Source organism: Macaca mulatta, chromosome 1 (genome assembly GCF_049350105.2).
Source record: "Macaca mulatta isolate MMU2019108-1 chromosome 1, T2T-MMU8v2.0, whole genome shotgun sequence".
In the NCBI taxonomy this organism is placed as follows: domain Eukaryota; kingdom Metazoa; phylum Chordata; class Mammalia; order Primates; family Cercopithecidae; genus Macaca; species Macaca mulatta.
Window position 1 is genome coordinate 189,255,508 of NC_133406.1, and position 16,562 is coordinate 189,272,069.

The window sequence follows — 16,562 nt, forward strand, 5'->3', positions numbered from 1 at the left end:
AAGAGCTGATGTAAGAATAAAATGAGATAGTGCAGTAAAGTGCCTCACAGAGTGATTGGCACCTGGAAAGTGTTCAGTAAATGTTCTTAGTAGCTGTATTATTCCGTACCCTACAATCATCTCTTTATTACCTTCTCTTCATCTTTAAGCTCTTTCTTCTCTGATATCCATCTTCACATAGGCCTCTTGGACATAGGATTCTTCAATTTGAAAATACCCCTTTCATGGCTATTGCTGCCACCTTAACTACCAACTTATTTTTCTCTACTTTTATTGCTTTGTGTGGCCATTTTCCCCACCTTCCTATCTTTGTAGCGACCCTGTACAGTCTGCTGCTTGCCCATACCACACTGTGCATTTTCTCCCCAGGGCCTAGAGTAATGTTAAGGCCAAATCTGTTGGTCCTTGTATTAGTTACTGCTTTCTTGGGTTGTATTCTTCTAGATATCCTCCTACCTCTGAACCTTTGCTTCCATTGACTTTGCCAGAGACAGATGGACAGACAGACTCTGTGTGTGTTTATGTGTGTCCTTGCTTTCCTTCTCCATAACCCCTGTCATCTGTATACTGATAACACCCAAATGTTTATCAAGCTCTCAACTCTCCTGAGTGCCAGTCCCACATCTCCAGTTAACCATTTTGATATTTATCATTTGAAAATTAGTATGTCTAAAATGAATCTTATTGAAAAAACTTGGCTTCTGGTTTGAACTTACTTATTTTTCTTTCTCACTACTGCCACCTGTATCACCTAATATCTAAAATCTTAAAGTCATATCAGAAGTGCTCACTCCATTCGCTCTTGCTTTTCCTCCTAAAACAATTTAGTATGATGACTTTCAGATGTGGGAATCTTTACTGTTGCCCACTGCCACTGTTAATGATGGGAGGATGTCATGTCTCAGGAGTTATTGGAGACAGAGAAAAAAATGAAATGCAAACCCTCCTCTTTTTTTGACTGACTGACTCTGTACTCTGTGCCTTATATATTCTTCTTATTCCCACTTTTATGCCTTTTGTTGTTATAGTCTGGAATGTTCTCTACTTCCCTGCTTATATGAATTCCACCCATGCCTTAAAGCCCAGCTCATATCCCACCACTTGTTTTAAACTTTCCCTTCTCTGTCTCTTGGTCCACACCAGTCTTTCCTGTGTTAGAACTCCCAGAGGAATATGTATCCACTTATATATGACATGAACCATATGTTACCTGGTAGTGTTAGCTTGATGTGATGTGTATAGATTCCAATATCTTCCTTCCTATATATTGTGAGCTCCTTGAGCTTAGAAATTGTACCTTGGATCATATTTTTCATTATATTTGGCAATATATTGTTAGATGGAGGTAAATTTGAGGAAGCTGTTCACGATAGAAGTGAATAAACTTTGATTTTATGCATACAATTTAAAACAAGACAATACAACTAGAACCCATAGGTAGAAAAGATTGAGAGCACAGTAGTTATCATGAAAAGTCAGACTTCTTCATATTGTTCATACTACCCTCATGTAAAAGAAGCTCCTTATTATTTATATTTCATCATAAGTAAAGATTCAGTAAGTCAGAGTACTTGTCCATGTTTTTTTATTTTAATTCACTTAGTTTTTTTCTTAGATGAAGAGGGATAACTTATCTTAGATAGAAATAAAATTAGATACATGATCTCAGCATTCTTTTTCTGGCCATAATGCTCTTTAGAACATACTGGGAAGCATATGATTGAGAAATAAAGGCGTCTGTTAATGGGGTTTTCTAACACCCACCCTACTTTATTAGGCTTCCTTTCTGTTCGTTGACTTAAACATCTTGTTCTACAGTCGATACATTTTTAATATTAAGAATAGTCCTAAAACTTCCATCAGATAAAATAGTATGTCTGATTATTTCTAGTTGTAGGTTAGTTTATAGAAGTTTTCTTTTAAAAAAATAAATAATTATATAATTATGTATAATATATAAAATATATTACTGATATTGATATGAACTATTAATATATGTTTGTGTCTGTTTCATATAAAATAGAGTTAAAAGGTTTAACTTTTCAAATAGCTTTTAAAGTAACTTCATCAGTTGTACTTCTGACTTGAGTTGCTAAAATGAAAGTTTTATTTTTTCATATGTCTAAAATTCTTAGGTACTTGCTTAAATTTTATTTCCACTACCCCATAGCACTTCATGGGGCATAGAGGGATAGCAGATAATTTGCCATTTTCAGTAACTTCAGTGATTTCTAGAAAACAGGACATTTTCCTTGAAATTTCTTTTTAAGTAAAGCCAAGATTGCCAGCTCAAATATCCTTTAATTTCTGGATGAGTAACCTCAGATATGGCTTGCTTTGGTATTTTTCTTTCTTTTTTTTTTTTTTTTTTTTTGAGACGGAGTCTTGCTCTGTCGCCCAGGCCGGAGTGCAGTGGCCAGATCTCGGCTCACTGCAAGCTCCGCCTCCCGGGTTCACACCCTTCTCCTGCCTCAGCCTCCCGAGTAGCTGGGACTACAGGCGTCCGCCACATCGCCCGGCTAGTTTTTTGTATTTATTAGTAGAGACGAGGTTTCACCGTGTTAGCCAGGATGGTCTCGATCTCCTGACCTCGTGATCCACACGTCTCGGCCTCCCAAAGTGCTGGGATTACAGGCTTGAGCCACCGCGCCCGGCCTGGTATTTTTCTAAAATAAACCTTGGCACTATATTGCTCTAGTCTTGTTCACTTCATCCTTGCCATGCTCCAACTGCTGCTATCTTCCTTTCTTTTGCCATTGATGGCACTAGTAGGCAAGTAGACCATGATCAGAGGAATAGAGCAGAACTAGGAAAGCTTCTGCAAATGTCTTCTGTCATTCACTAGAGGGAATGGCATTCGATAGTGCTGAGCCTGTGCACAGACCCAGGAAAGGATGTTCCTAAGGGCCACATTTGGGAAAGAGAAAATTACCCAAGTTCAGCAGAAGACACTGTTTGTTAGGAGCACCTTCCACTGCTCTAGTTAAGGGCATGGCGGGGGAGGAGGGAGCAGGAAGAGAGAGAGAGAGAGGTACATCTGTTGCCTTAATTTAGTCTCAGGATAAGCTATCTGTACCAAAATAAAGTAGCTAAGTATATCTAGATGCTGATATTGATATTGAAATTGCATTGCAATGGTGGTAGCCTTACAAATAATTTTCCAGTGAAACTTGTTTGTTATTAGCATGTATATTTGCATGAGTTCATTTTGATTTTGTGCAGTTTAATAATTTTAATTCTGTATACTGGAAAGGAAGACCTTTTTGTATGTAGTTTAGTGTTGGAATTTTTTTTTTTTTTTTTTGAGGCAGAGTTTCGCTCTCGTTGCCCAGGCTGGAGTGCAATGGCACAATCTCGACTCACCGCAACCTCTGCCTCCCAAGTTCAAGCGATTCTCCTGCCTCAGCCTTCCAAGTAGCTGGGATTACAGGCATCTGCCACCATGCCTAGCTAATTTTGTATTTATAGTAGAGACGGGGTTTTTCCATTTGGCCAGGCTGGTCTCAAACTTCTGACCTCAGATGATCTTCCCGCCTCAGCCTCCCAAAGTGCTGGGTTTGCAGGAGTGAGCCACCATGCCTGGCCTGGAATTTTTATAGACCTTTTTTCATATTTAGAAATAGACATAGAGAGACATTAATTATAATGAATTTTAATATGGACATCTATCCAGCTTGAAGTTTCTCACTAATGTTAGTTATTTCCTCAGGAGCCTTTCCTTTAAGTCCTATAGTTTTGTATTACTATGTAGATTTTTACTGCAGCTAAGAAATAAGGGAGTGGGACTGGGAAATTTGAATGAATGTGTTTGCTCTTTGGGAGAGAAAGGGCAGGAAGAAGTAAATATTATATTGGTTTGTTTATTTGCCTTCCTCTTCCATAAGCCTGTCTTTTGAGGTTGTGTTTAAGTGGCTCACTAAAAATATTAAAGGAAACCAGCATTGATTCTATTATTGGTAGTTCTTACATAAAAATTTAGTCACATCAGAATATTTTTATATTGGTATTTTTATATTTTATATTGGTAGCAATGTGATACTTAAAAAACAGCAAACTTGACATTTTCTGATTATAAAAGTAACATGGATTCATGGTAAATTTGTAAAATGAAGAAAAGTATGAAAAAGATGTAAAAGGCCTTTCTAGAGAGAGCTAGAAAAATGGTAACATTTTGCTGTATTTTCTACAAATATGTATAAATTTCTTTGTATTAATTTGTGATCATATTGTATATGCCTTTGTATTCAGCTTTTAAAGCTTAGTATCATGTCCTAGACATTTTCTTATATTATGTGACCCTTTTAAGATAAATTGCATTTTTTGTCCCTGGATTTACAATAAAAGACATCAAAATTACATCTGGCTTTAAAGATATTATTAGAGACATGAAGTAGATAAAGATTTTTCTTTGGTGTATGAGGGAGGGTGGGGAATATGACTACAGTATTTACTGATGGGGATAGATAACATATTTTTCCTAATCCCACTCTTGAACATATTTAGTTAAAGGGAAAGAAAAAAACTTTTTTCCCTCTAGGATTTAAAACATGATTTTGGGACCAGCATATTGTTATATAAACCTGTATAATAACTTTATGAACAAAGTAAGGAATTTATAATAGATTGTATTTTCCTTCCTTCCTTCCTTCCGTCCGTCCGTCCGTCCGTCCGTCCGTCCGTCCGTCCTTCCTTTTATGGAGTTTTAATCTTGCTTCCCAGGCTGGTGTGCAATGGCGCCATCTCAGCTCACTGCTGCAACTTCTGCCTCCCGGGTTCAAGTGATTCTCCTGCCTCAGTCTCCCTAGTAGCGGGAGTTACAGGCGGCCACAACCACGCCCAGCTGATTTTTTGTGTTTTTAGTAGAGATGGGGTTTCGCTGTGTTGGCCAGGCTGGTCTCGAACTCCTGACCTCAGGTCATCTACCCACTTCAGCCTCCCAAAGTGCTGGGATTACAGGCATGAGCCACTTTGCCCGGCTCAATAGATTATATTTTCAAACTAACAAAATTACTTTAGATCTGCAGGTAACATTCTTTTAAAATATTTTATAGCTGAACTAGACCAAGCACAGTGGCTTATGCTTGTAATCCCAGCATCTTGGGAGGCCGAGGCGAACAGATCATTTGAGCCTAGGAGTTTGAGACCACCCTGGGCAACATGGTAGAACCCCATCTCTACAAAAAAATTTAAAATTAGCCAGGTGTGGGTGCAGCCCCAGCTGCTTGGGAGGCTGAGGTGGGAAGATTACTTGAGCCCAGGAGGTTGAAGCTACAGTGAGCCATGATTATACCACTGCATTCTAGCCTGGGTGACAGAGCAAGACCCTGTCTCAAAAAAATAAAGGTATGTGCCATAGTGACATGTTAAAGCAGTAATGATTATTTCCAAATAATGAAAGTCTTAAATATCAGATCAGCCTTGGTCTATAGATTATAAAAATAATGAATCCATTTAGAAGTGTAGATATTATTTTAAAAATTTTTAAAAAGCATTTGTCATAGGTCAGTTTGGGTTATTAATGAATAGCTATAGTTTAAATACATAGTGAAGTGTTTCATATTATGTAAAAAGAATGTAAGTCTTTTCTTTCTGTCAGTCGCATGTATGTTTCCCATTAGTTTCTCCCACATACTAAAATCCTATGATAGTTACAGTCATTGCTTAATCCCCTGGAATGTGCCAGGCATTGTACAAGATTTTGGATAATCAAAGAAAGATGAAGCATGGACACTGTCCTTTAGAAGTTTGTAATTTAGAGGTAGCCATGATTACAGTATATTAAGTGTGACAGCAGAGGTTAGGAACAAACAGTAGAGTTTGAGCACAGGTGAAGGAAGCCCAAGATGAGTCGGAGGAGAGTAAATTTGGCTGGATTCTGAAGAATCAGTAGTGGGTTTCCAGGTACCTATGGTGTGGAAGGACATTGAAGACAGAGGTTATGGCTTGTGGAAAGGCATAAGGTCATTGAAATATGTTGTCTGTTGGAGAAAGAATAGGGTCTTCTGAGGCTGGGTCACAGGTGAATATGAGAGGAAAAGAAGGTAGAACCCAGAACTGAAAGTTTTAATATGTCTTGCAGCAAGTTTTACTTAATCCTGTAGATAAGAGGGAATATCACATGTTTTTAAAGTAACAGTGACTAGAGAAAACTCCTTTGCAGTGAGGTGTTTTTTGTTGTTGTTGTTGTTTTTTGTTTTTTGTTTTTTTTGAGACAGAGTCTTGCTCTGTCGCCCAGGCTGGAGTGCAGTGGTGCAATCTCAGCTCACTGCAAGCTCCACCTCCCGGGTTCTCGTGCCTCAGCCTCCCAAGTAGCTGGGACTACAGGCGCCCACCACCACGCCCGGCTAATTTTTTGTATTTTTAGTAGAGATGGGGTTTCACCATGTTAGCCAGGATGGTCTCGATCTCCTGACCTCGTGATCTGCCTGCCTCGGCCTCCCAAAGTGCTGGGATTATAGGCAGTGAGTTACTTTTTAAGCAAGTTGGACATCAGGAATAGGAAGAAACAAAGGGAGAAAACCCAGTTTTGTATATCAAGGAAGGAACAATGAAAGCTAAACTAATTTGGTAAACAGCTTAAACAGAGATTTTAAGGTAGAATCTATAGGACATGTATGAATGGAGAAAATCAAAGATGAATCTGAAGTTACTAGACTGGGTGATAGAGAAATTGAAGTCATTTTTCTCTTTTGGCATGGGTTTATTCAGAGCCAATGCCATGTGCATATCTAAAGCCATATCTCTATATGGTATGGATTACTTAACAGTGTAGGCAAGGTTAAAAATTTAGACATGAAAAAAATTAGGTATGCTGGTAAATTAATGATAAAGTACTAAAGGAGTTCACCAGTTTGAAACTATGATCACACAGACTCACGGAATGTTAGCATTGGAAAGTCTTTCATGATCATCTATTGTGTTGGCATTTTCAAAGGAATTTTAAAAATAAATTATAGTAAATAATCTATAAACATTTTTGTCAAAGGAATCAGAAAGAGAACATCTAATTCTTTTTTAATATTATTATACTTTAAGTTCTGGGGTACATGTGTGGAACATACAGGTTTGTTACATAGGTATACATGTGCCATGGTGGTTGGCTACACCCATCAACCCGTCATCTAGGTTTTAAGCCCTGCATGCATTAGGTATTTGTCCTAATGCTCTGCCTCCCCTTGTCCCCCACCTCCCAACAGGCCCTGGTGTGTGATGTTCCCCTCCCTGTGTCCATTAGTTCTCATAGTTCAACTCCCACTTATGAGTGAGAACATGTGGTGTTTGGTTTTCTTTTCATGTGTTAGTTTGCTGAGAATGATGGTTTCCAGCTTCATCCATGTCCCTGCAAAGGACATGAACTCATTATTTTTTATGGCTGCGTAGTATTCCATGGTATATATGTGCCACATTTCCTTTATCTAGTCTATCATTGATGGGCATTTGGGTTGGTTCCAAGTCTTTGCTATTGTAAATAGTGCTGCAGTAAACATACGTGTGCATGTGTCTTTATAGTAGAATGATTTATAATCCTTTGGGTATATACCCAGTAATGGGATAGCTGGGTCAAATGATATTTCTAGTTCTAGATCCTTGAGGAATCGCCACACTGTCTTTCACAATGGTTGAACTAATTTACACTCCCACTAATAGTGTAAAAGCGTCCCTATTTGTCCACATCCTCTCCAGAATCTGTTGTTTCCTGACGGGTTAATGAGAGAACATCTGATTCTTAAGAAACCTAGGCAAATCAAAAATCTGTATAATACAGTAAAGAAAAATTCAATTTAGAAGGGGCATAAGCAGATTTAACTAAGATTTCAAATGTACTTATTTCCTCATTTAAAATTTCTTCTCCTTCAATATTATAATTTCAGGTATCTTAAAATAAGGACTGAATTAAAATACAGAAATTGTGTTTTCTTTCAGAAATCAAGTGTCCCTGCATCTTAAATTTTCTGTACAGTTCCATTTATCAGTCCTTTGTGCAAGAGTTAGCAATTCATGACACAAGGGTCACTTTCTGCCTTTCTTTGCAGAGTTGATGACACTTACCAAACATCATCTGAATTCCTCAAGTATCATCCATTCAGCTGCTGCCTTTGAGTTTCCCTTCTTGTCTGCCTGCTCTGCCTGGGCTCTAAAGGAATTTTTTAAAGAAAGCAACATATTTTTAGACTAACCAGTTGGTTAAGAAAATATAAGATAAAAAGCAATTATTGAAAGCATTGTTCAGTGTTCTATTTAATCACAGAAACATATGCATATATTTGAAAAATAGTGACACACATGTGAGACATTTAGTCTGCAGATAGTATATCACATGATGGTTAAGAGCTCAGGCTGTAGAGTCAGAACCCAGTTTGAATCCATAGCTTACTATTTTTAACTTTGGACAAGTTACCTACATATCAGTGCTTCAGTTTTCTCATCTGTAAAATATGAATGATATTAGTACCTAATTGATAGATCTGTCATATAGACTATAAATAAGTTAGTATATTTGAAGAGCCTAGAACAGAACCTAGCACATTGTAAGTAACATTTAAAGTGTTGGCTATTATCATGATGGTGCTATCTTGTGTAACCTATGCAGTAAATCAGAGACCTTTTACTTTTAAGTTTCTCTTCTGTTCTTAGATTCTTATTCTGGTGAATGACTGTTGGGACTTTTGAATAGATACTACTTTTAGAAATTTGTGTTCAGTTTTACCTCACCCTCTTTGAGATTTTTGCCCACCTCCTGCTGACACATACTTTGGAGATACTAATCCCTGAGCCACTGCGCCTGGCTTTTTAAAAATTTCTGTAGTTCTTGTTATTAAACACGAGGTCTGGTATGTACATGGATGAATAAATAATATAACATTTTCAAAATGTTTCATCCTTTTTTGTTTTGTTTTAAGAAATCTTTTCCTACACTGAGATCTGCATTTCTTCTACACATTTTAAAGTTAGCCTTTTATATTCAGGTCCATAATTTACCTGGAATTAATTTTTCCTTTTTTTTTTTTTTTTTGAGACGGTGTCTCACTCTGTTGCCCAGTCTGGGCATGCTGTGGCATGATCACAGCTTACTGCAGCCTTGACCTCCTGGGCTCAAGAGATCCTCCCACCTCAGCCTCCCGAGTAGCTGGGACCACCGGCACGTGCTACCACGTCCAGCTAATTTTTTTTTTTTTTTGAGATGGAGTTTTGCTCTTGTTGCCCAGCCTGGAGTGCAATGCATGATCTCGGCTCACTGCAACGTCTGCCTCCTGGGTTCAAGCGATTCTCCTGCCTCAAGCCTCCCAAGTAGCTGGGATTACAGGCATGTGCCACCACGCCTGGACGCCAGGCTAATTTTTTTTTTTTTTTTTTTTTTTTTTTGCATTTTTAGTAGAGATGAGGTTTCTCCATGTTGGTCAGGCTGGTCTTGAACTCCTGACCTCACGTGATCCGCCTGCCTCGGCCTCCCAAAGTGCTGGGATTACAGATGTGAGCCACTGCATCTAGCCCATGTCTGGCTAATTTTTAAATATTTGTAGAGACAGATCTCATTATGTTGCCCAGGCTGATCTCAAACTCCTGGGCTCAAGCAATCCTCCTGCCTCAGCCTCCCGAAGTGCTGAGATTACAAGCGTGAACCATCCCACTTGACCTATAATTAAATTTTCTGTTTGCTGTCATTTAGAAATTCACTTGAAATTTTTTTTGCCATATGGGTATGCCTGGCATCATTTGCTGAATATTATTTTTTTTAGAGATGGGATCTTGCTCTGTTGACTAAGCTAGAGTGCAGTGGCATGATCAGAATTCACTGCAGCCTCGAACTCCTGAACTCAGGCAATCCTCACACCTCTGCCTTCCAAGTAGCTGGGACTACAGGCATATGCCACTGCACCCAGCTACAATTCAGGGTTTTGAGTAGAGGAGTGACATGATCTGATACAGGTTTTTAACAGTAGCTGATGTGCTGAAATTCACTGAAAGGTAGCATGAGTGAAAGTAGGAATACCAATTAGAAGGCAAGAGAGAGATAAGAATGACTTGGACCAAGTTTGGAAAAGGTGGTCAGTTTCTGGATATATTTTAAAGAAGGTTGCAACAGGATTTGCTGACAGATTAGAGATGAGAGGTGAAAGAAAGAGTCCAAGAAGATGCCTTGTGGGGTTTTTTTGACCAGAGAATCTGAGAGGGGAAAGATTGAGCTTAAAACAGATTTGTGGGGAAATTCCAGGAGTTCTATTTTCAACCTGTTAGCAAAGCCCATCACACGTCCAAGGACAGATTTGAGTTAGCAAATTGAATATCTAAATTTGGATTCTAAGAAAGATGTCCTCAAGTAAAGATTGTATTTAAAGCTGTTAAGTACCCTAGTCTCATCAACACGATATACTCAATAAGACTTTATTCTTTCTTAAGGCAGATTTAAAATTACTAACTTAACCCTCCCCTACCCACAAAGAAAATAAATATATTAATTTTCTTGGATTTTAGGATCTTCAAGATGAAGTTCAAAGGGAGAATACTAATCTGCAAAAACTACAGGCCCAGAAACAGCAGGTACAGGAACTCCTTGATGAACTAGATGAGCAGAAAGCCCAGCTGGAGGAGCAACTCAAGGAAGTCAGAAAGAAATGTGCTGAGGAGGCCCAACTGGTAATGTCTGGCTATTTCCTGCTGCCTGCATCTATACATTAGTTGCTTTTCCTGGCTTAAGATGAAAACATTCTCTACTTTTTGTTATTGGTGGTGGTAGTTGGCAATCTAGTCAGCATTTGGGTTCATGGGGGCGATGGAGCAAGGTTCATAAAAAAAATTACAGGCCTTCTTTAGAGGAAATAGGGCAGTTAATGAACTGGTTTTCCAAATTTTTGTTAGAAAATACATACCTATACCTTCAACTCTCCTCTATCCCTCCACCAGTTAGCCTTCTCTATGAAAACCATACATCAAAAAACATCATAATTGGCCGGGCACAGTGGCTCACACCTGTAATCCCAGCAGTTTGGGAGTCTGGGGCGGGGGAAATTGCTGGAGCCCAGGAGTTGGAGACCAGCCTGGGAAACATGGAGAAATCCTATCTCTACAAAAAATATGAAAGGTGGCTGGGCGCAGTGGCTCATGCCTGTAATCCCAGCACCTTGGGAGGCCGAGGCAGGCAGATCATGAGGTTAGGAGATCGAGACCACGGTGAAACCCGTCTCTACTAAAATTACAAAAAATTAGCCGGGCGCGGTGGCAGGCGCCTGTAGTCCCAGCTACTCAGGAGGCTGAGCCAGGAGAATGGCTTGAACCCGGGAGGTGGAGCTTGCAGTGAGCTGAGATCACACCACTGCACTCCAGCCTGGGCAACAGAGCAAGACTCCGTCTCAAAAAAAAAAAAATTTTTTTTTTGAAAGCCAGGTGTGGTGGCCCACATCTGTAATCCCACTTACTTGAGAGGCTAAGGTGAGAGGATCACCTGAGCCTGGGAAAGTTGAGCCTGAAGTGAACTGTGATCGTGCCACTGCACTCCAGCCTGGGTGACAGAGTGAGACTGTCTCAAAGAAATAAAACAACAACAACAATAAAACACCATAATAGGCCTACGTATGGCTGGGCATGCTACTATAGTCCCACCTACTCAGGAGAATCACTTGAGCCCAGGAGTTTGAATCCAGCCTGGGCAACATAGCAAGACTCTCTCTCTCTCAAAAATTAAATAAATTGTTTGCTATTGCTGTCAAAAACAAACAAACAAACAAAAACCCCACCAAAATAGTAAAGTAAACTAAACAAATAAATGTATTGCATTTTGGAACATTTCAGTGACATCTCTTCTTTTAATCCCCGTTTCTTCTCATTCACTTTCACATTATAGATCTCTTCTCTGAAAGCTGAATTAACTAGTCAGGAATCACAGATCTCCACTTATGAAGAAGAATTGGCAAAAGCTAGAGAAGAGCTGAGCCGTCTACAGCAGGAAACAGCAGAATTGGAGGAGAGTGTAGAGTCAGGGAAGGCTCAACTGGAACCTCTTCAGCAGCACCTACAAGATTCACAACAGGAAATTAGTTCAGTAAGTCTTTGTAAAGCAGGAAATATACTCAAATGGATCCTCTGTATCCTTTAGTCAGTTATACTTTCCAACTTCTGCTCCTTCAACCTCTTGCCTAGTTTACTGTTCATTTTTCAGTCATTTTATACAATAGGTTTTTGTTGTTGTTGTTACCTGTTGTATATTGAAACTATCATACATCTTGTATGTCTATCTGATGATTATCATTGGAGTAGTGATTAAGAGTGTGGACTTTGTGGCTGGATGGTCTAGGTTTAAGTACTCTTCTGCCACTTACTAGCTAAATCACCTTAGTATCAGAGTCTTCATCTTCAAAATTGGAGGATTAATAAATACCCTACCCCTTAAGGCCACTATGAGGATTAATGAGGCAAAGCCTGTAAGACATTTTAGCATGGTGCTTGGTATATAAATGCTCAATAAGTGTTGCTTATTTTATAAACAATAACCTAGTTTCTTCTGTTTTGTGATTCTAATTTTGAATTCACATTTACTAATTTGGAAACTTGTTTCTTAAGGAAATTGTTCCTTCTGTAGATAAGTGTGCAGTGTTATAGTTGGTCTTATGTATAGATCCTTTGCTTTTTTATTTCCAGGTTTCCCTACATGAAGACTAATGTTTTAGTGAATGATGAGATAGTTAGGGCTGGGCATTGTGGCCCATGCCTGTAATCCCAGCACTTTGGGAGGGTGAGGCAGCGGATCACTTGAGGCCGGGATTTTGAGACCATCCCTGCCAACATGACCAAACTCTGTTTCTACCTGGATAAAAATGACCACTTTTAGGTCAGAAAGTGCCAGAAAGTGAGAAATTTAGATTCATCTTAAAGCTTTGGGGGATTTATCCTACTACAGTGAACAGCCATTGAAGAATTTTTGTATCAGCTAAGATACAAAAATTAGCTGGACATGGTGGTACCTGCCTGTAATCCCAGCTGCTTGGGAGGCTGAGGCACGAGAATCGCTTGAGCCTGGGAGGCCGAGGTTGCATTGAGCTCAGATCACACCACTGCACTCCACCCTGGGCAACAGAGTGAGAATCTGTCTCAAAAAATAAAAACTAAAAAAAAAAAAAAAAAGGATGATTAGACAGAAACACAGAGATCATGGAGTCCATTTCTTTCATTATGAATTTGAAAAAATTAAAGCCAAGGAAGTTCAAGTAACTTTCTCATGGTTACATATCCTTGAAAAGGGCTACATCTGAAATCCAGTTCTTCTAAAATCCAGTCCAGTGTGCTCAGTTATTACAGAATGAAGTCCTTCACTTTTGTGCTTCCTTACCCCCTGTTATCTGGCAGCTGAGTACCTACCTACTCATTCATCATGCAAGATATACCTTAAATTCTTATTTCTTTATGGTATTTTCTGCATTCTGCTTTTGTTGGACTTTGTATTTTATTATAGCAGTAATAAGATTTTTCCCTGCATATTTGCTTATATGTCTTTCTCTCCTAGCAGACTGATGGTTTTGGTCCAGGAACTTACACATTTTAAAAAATCCCTATCATTTAGCACAGTTCTTGTCCTAATGTAGGTACTCAATAAACAGGTAACCTGAAAGAGTTGTAGTGAGAATGCTGCCAGATGAATGGGTATTCTTTAAACCGTTTCCTTTTTTTGAATTTCTTTAAAAAAAGGAATACTTATTGTCAGAAATTACTGAATCCTTCCTCTAAGTCATGTAGCATTCCCAGAGGATTCTTCTTAAAGGAAACAAATGTATCCTAGACCAAGTCTATGGGTATAACCATTTTTATTTAATTTATTTTTTTGAGGCAGGGTCTCATTCTGTCACTCTGGAGTGTAGTGGTGTGATCATGGCTCACTGCAGCCTTGACCTCTGGGCTCAAGTGATCCTCCCTTCTCAGCCTCCTGAGTAACTGGGACTACAGGTGCACTCCACCATGCCCAGCTAATTTTTATATTTCTTGTAGAAATGAGGTTTCACCGTGTTGCTCAGGCTGGTCTTGAACTCCTGGGCTGAAGCAGTCCTCCTGCCTCAGTTTCCCAAAGTGTTGAGATTATAGGCAAGAGCTGCCACACCTAGCCCATCTGGAAATGGAGGAGGGCATTTTTATGTTACATGTCTTTTGAGTAATAAATTCTGTTCTCTATTCCCGCTTTGTGTTGGCAGATGCAAATGAAACTGATGGAAATGAAAGATTTGGAAAATCATAATAATACGTTAAATTGGTGCAGTAGCCCACACAGCATTCTTGTAAATGGAGCTACAGATTATTGCAGCCTCAGCACCAGCAGCAGTGAAACAGCCAACCTTAATGAACATGCTGAAGGCCAGAGCAACCTAGAGTCTGAGCCCATACACCAGGAATCTCCAGTGAGTCTAATACTTTGGTAACTTTCATAATCAACTTCCTTGTGCAGATCCAAGTTTCATTGGCATTATATCTAATATAAATACATGGCCTTGCCTCATGTGAGAACAATTGAGATTTCCTTTTTAGAGGCAGAGAGTGAGTCCTAATCCAAACAATTGTACATTTTAACTAGTATAGTATAAAAAGATAACTTCAGCTGTTTTTTTTTTTTTTTGGAGACGGAGTTTTGCTCTTGTTGCCCAGGCTGGAGTGCAGTGGCGTGATCTTGGCTTACTGCAACCTCCGCCTCTCAGGTTCAAGTGATTCTCCTGCCTCAGCCTCCTGAGTAGCTGGGATTACAGTCTTATGCCACCACACCCAGCTAATGTTTTGTATTTTTAGTAGAGATGGGGTTTCATCATGTTGGCCAGCCTGGTTTTGAATTCCTGACCTCAAGTGACCCACCTGCCTTGGCCTCCCAAAGTGCAGGGATTACAGGCGTGAGCCACCATGCCCAGCCAGCTAATTTATTTTTTATAGAGCCTGTTTTTAAAACACTTGTTCCGTAGAGTAAAACTTTTTTTTAAGTACCTCACCCAAAACTATAATAATTTTTATTACATAGTGTTAAGGACATTCATTTACCAATTATTTGGAGAGTACCAACTATGTGCAAGAGTGCTGTATTACATAAGAGCTACAGAGACAAGAGACCTCAATCTTTCCTCCAAGCAGCGTATAGTGTAGTAGTGTAACACTGTGTTAGAGGGCTGTGCTAAAGGAAGCACAGAATTTTTAGATCGGACAGTTTGGAGGGGGTTCATAAAGATTTTGTTGGAAAAAGCTTTGCAAGTGAGCTTTGACAAGTGAGAAAGGGTTAAGCAAAGAAGAGGAGGATACATTCCTGCCAGAGAAAACAGTATTATATAGGTACAAGGTGGAAGAATACATGCAGCACAGAATCTTGAGAAGTTCTGAAGGATATCTTGTGATGATGGAGAGGGTATTGGTAAGAGATGAGGTGCTCCTAGTAGGCATCTGCATTACCTCTGGTGCTTATCAAAGTATAGGTGATTCCCCAAACTTGCTGAACTAGTTTCTGGGATAGAGCCAGATACATGTATTTTAAAAACACATTCTATGGGTGATTGTCATGTGTACCTGGATAAAAATGACCACTTTTAGGTCAGAAAGTGCCAGAAAGTGAGAAATTTAGATTCATCTTAAAGCTTTGGGGGATTTATCCTACTACAGTGAACAGCCATTGAAGAATTTTGAGCAAGAAGTGATGTGATTAACTTTTAGAAATGTGGAAAACGAATTAGAGAGTAAGACTGTAGAAGGGATAATAAGAAGAATAGAAGTTTGAGAGGTATTAAAAGTGAAAAGTTAACAGACTCGATTTTATCTACACAGTACAGTCACGTATGGATTATCCAGTATTCTTTCAATTGCAAAAGGCAGATTACTAGGTTATCCTTCAAATAGATAAGGGTGGTATAAAATAGATATTGCCCCTGCTATTTTTTTTTTTTTTTTTTTTTTGAGACTGAGTCTCGCTCTGTGGGCCAGGCTGGAGTGCAGTGACGCGGTCTCGGCTCACTGCAACCTCTGCCTCCCAAGTTCAAGCTATTCTTCTGCCTCAGCCTCCTGAGTAGCTGGGAATACAGACGCGTGCCACCACACCTGGCTAATTTTTTGCATTTTTAGTAGAGACGGGGTTTCACCGTGTTAGCCAGGATGGTCTCGATCTCCTGACCTCGTGATCTGCCTGCCTCGGCCTCCCATAGCATTGGGATTACAGGTGTGAGCCACTGCACCCAGTCTGCCCCTACTGCTTCTTAAGTCTTTCACCCACTCGTCTAAATGAAGAAGACAATGGGAAGCCATTGAAGAATTTTAACCAGAAGGGTCATGATCACATCCAAATCTTAGAGCTATTAGTTTGGCTACAATAAGGAGAAGAGATTGGAAATGCACGTATTGCAGGCAGGAAAGCAGTTGGAAGGAAGACTGCTATAGTAATTGGAACCAAAGATAATAATACTGTAAGTGACTGACAGTGACAGTGAGGATGGAGAAGAAGGCAAGGATTTGAAAAAGAGGTAAGAGGTAGACTGAGCAAGACTTGGAGTCTTATTCTAACTGAGGATTAAAGATGACCTGAAGGTTTCTGACATGAATGACTTTGATGCTTGATGACA

At 39.4% G+C, this 16,562-nt stretch overlaps 1 protein-coding gene across 11 annotated transcripts in view; it reads left to right on the forward strand.

The window, feature by feature from the left end:
• EPS15 (epidermal growth factor receptor pathway substrate 15) overlaps positions 1-16,562 on the forward strand; it is a 161,261-nt gene that overhangs the window by 108,521 nt on the left and 36,178 nt on the right. For 7 of the 11 annotated variants that reach the window (XM_077957535.1, XM_077957525.1, XM_015139357.3 and 4 more), the window contains 3 exons: positions 10,474-10,635; positions 11,840-12,037; positions 14,175-14,378. In XM_077957535.1, coding sequence (XP_077813661.1) covers positions 10,474-10,635; positions 11,840-12,037; positions 14,175-14,378 — 564 coding nt within the window. The remainder of the gene's footprint in view (positions 1-10,473; positions 10,636-11,839; positions 12,038-14,174; positions 14,379-16,562) is intronic. The other 4 variants (XM_015139372.3, XM_077957522.1, XM_077957517.1 and 1 more) reach the window with 1 other exon arrangement.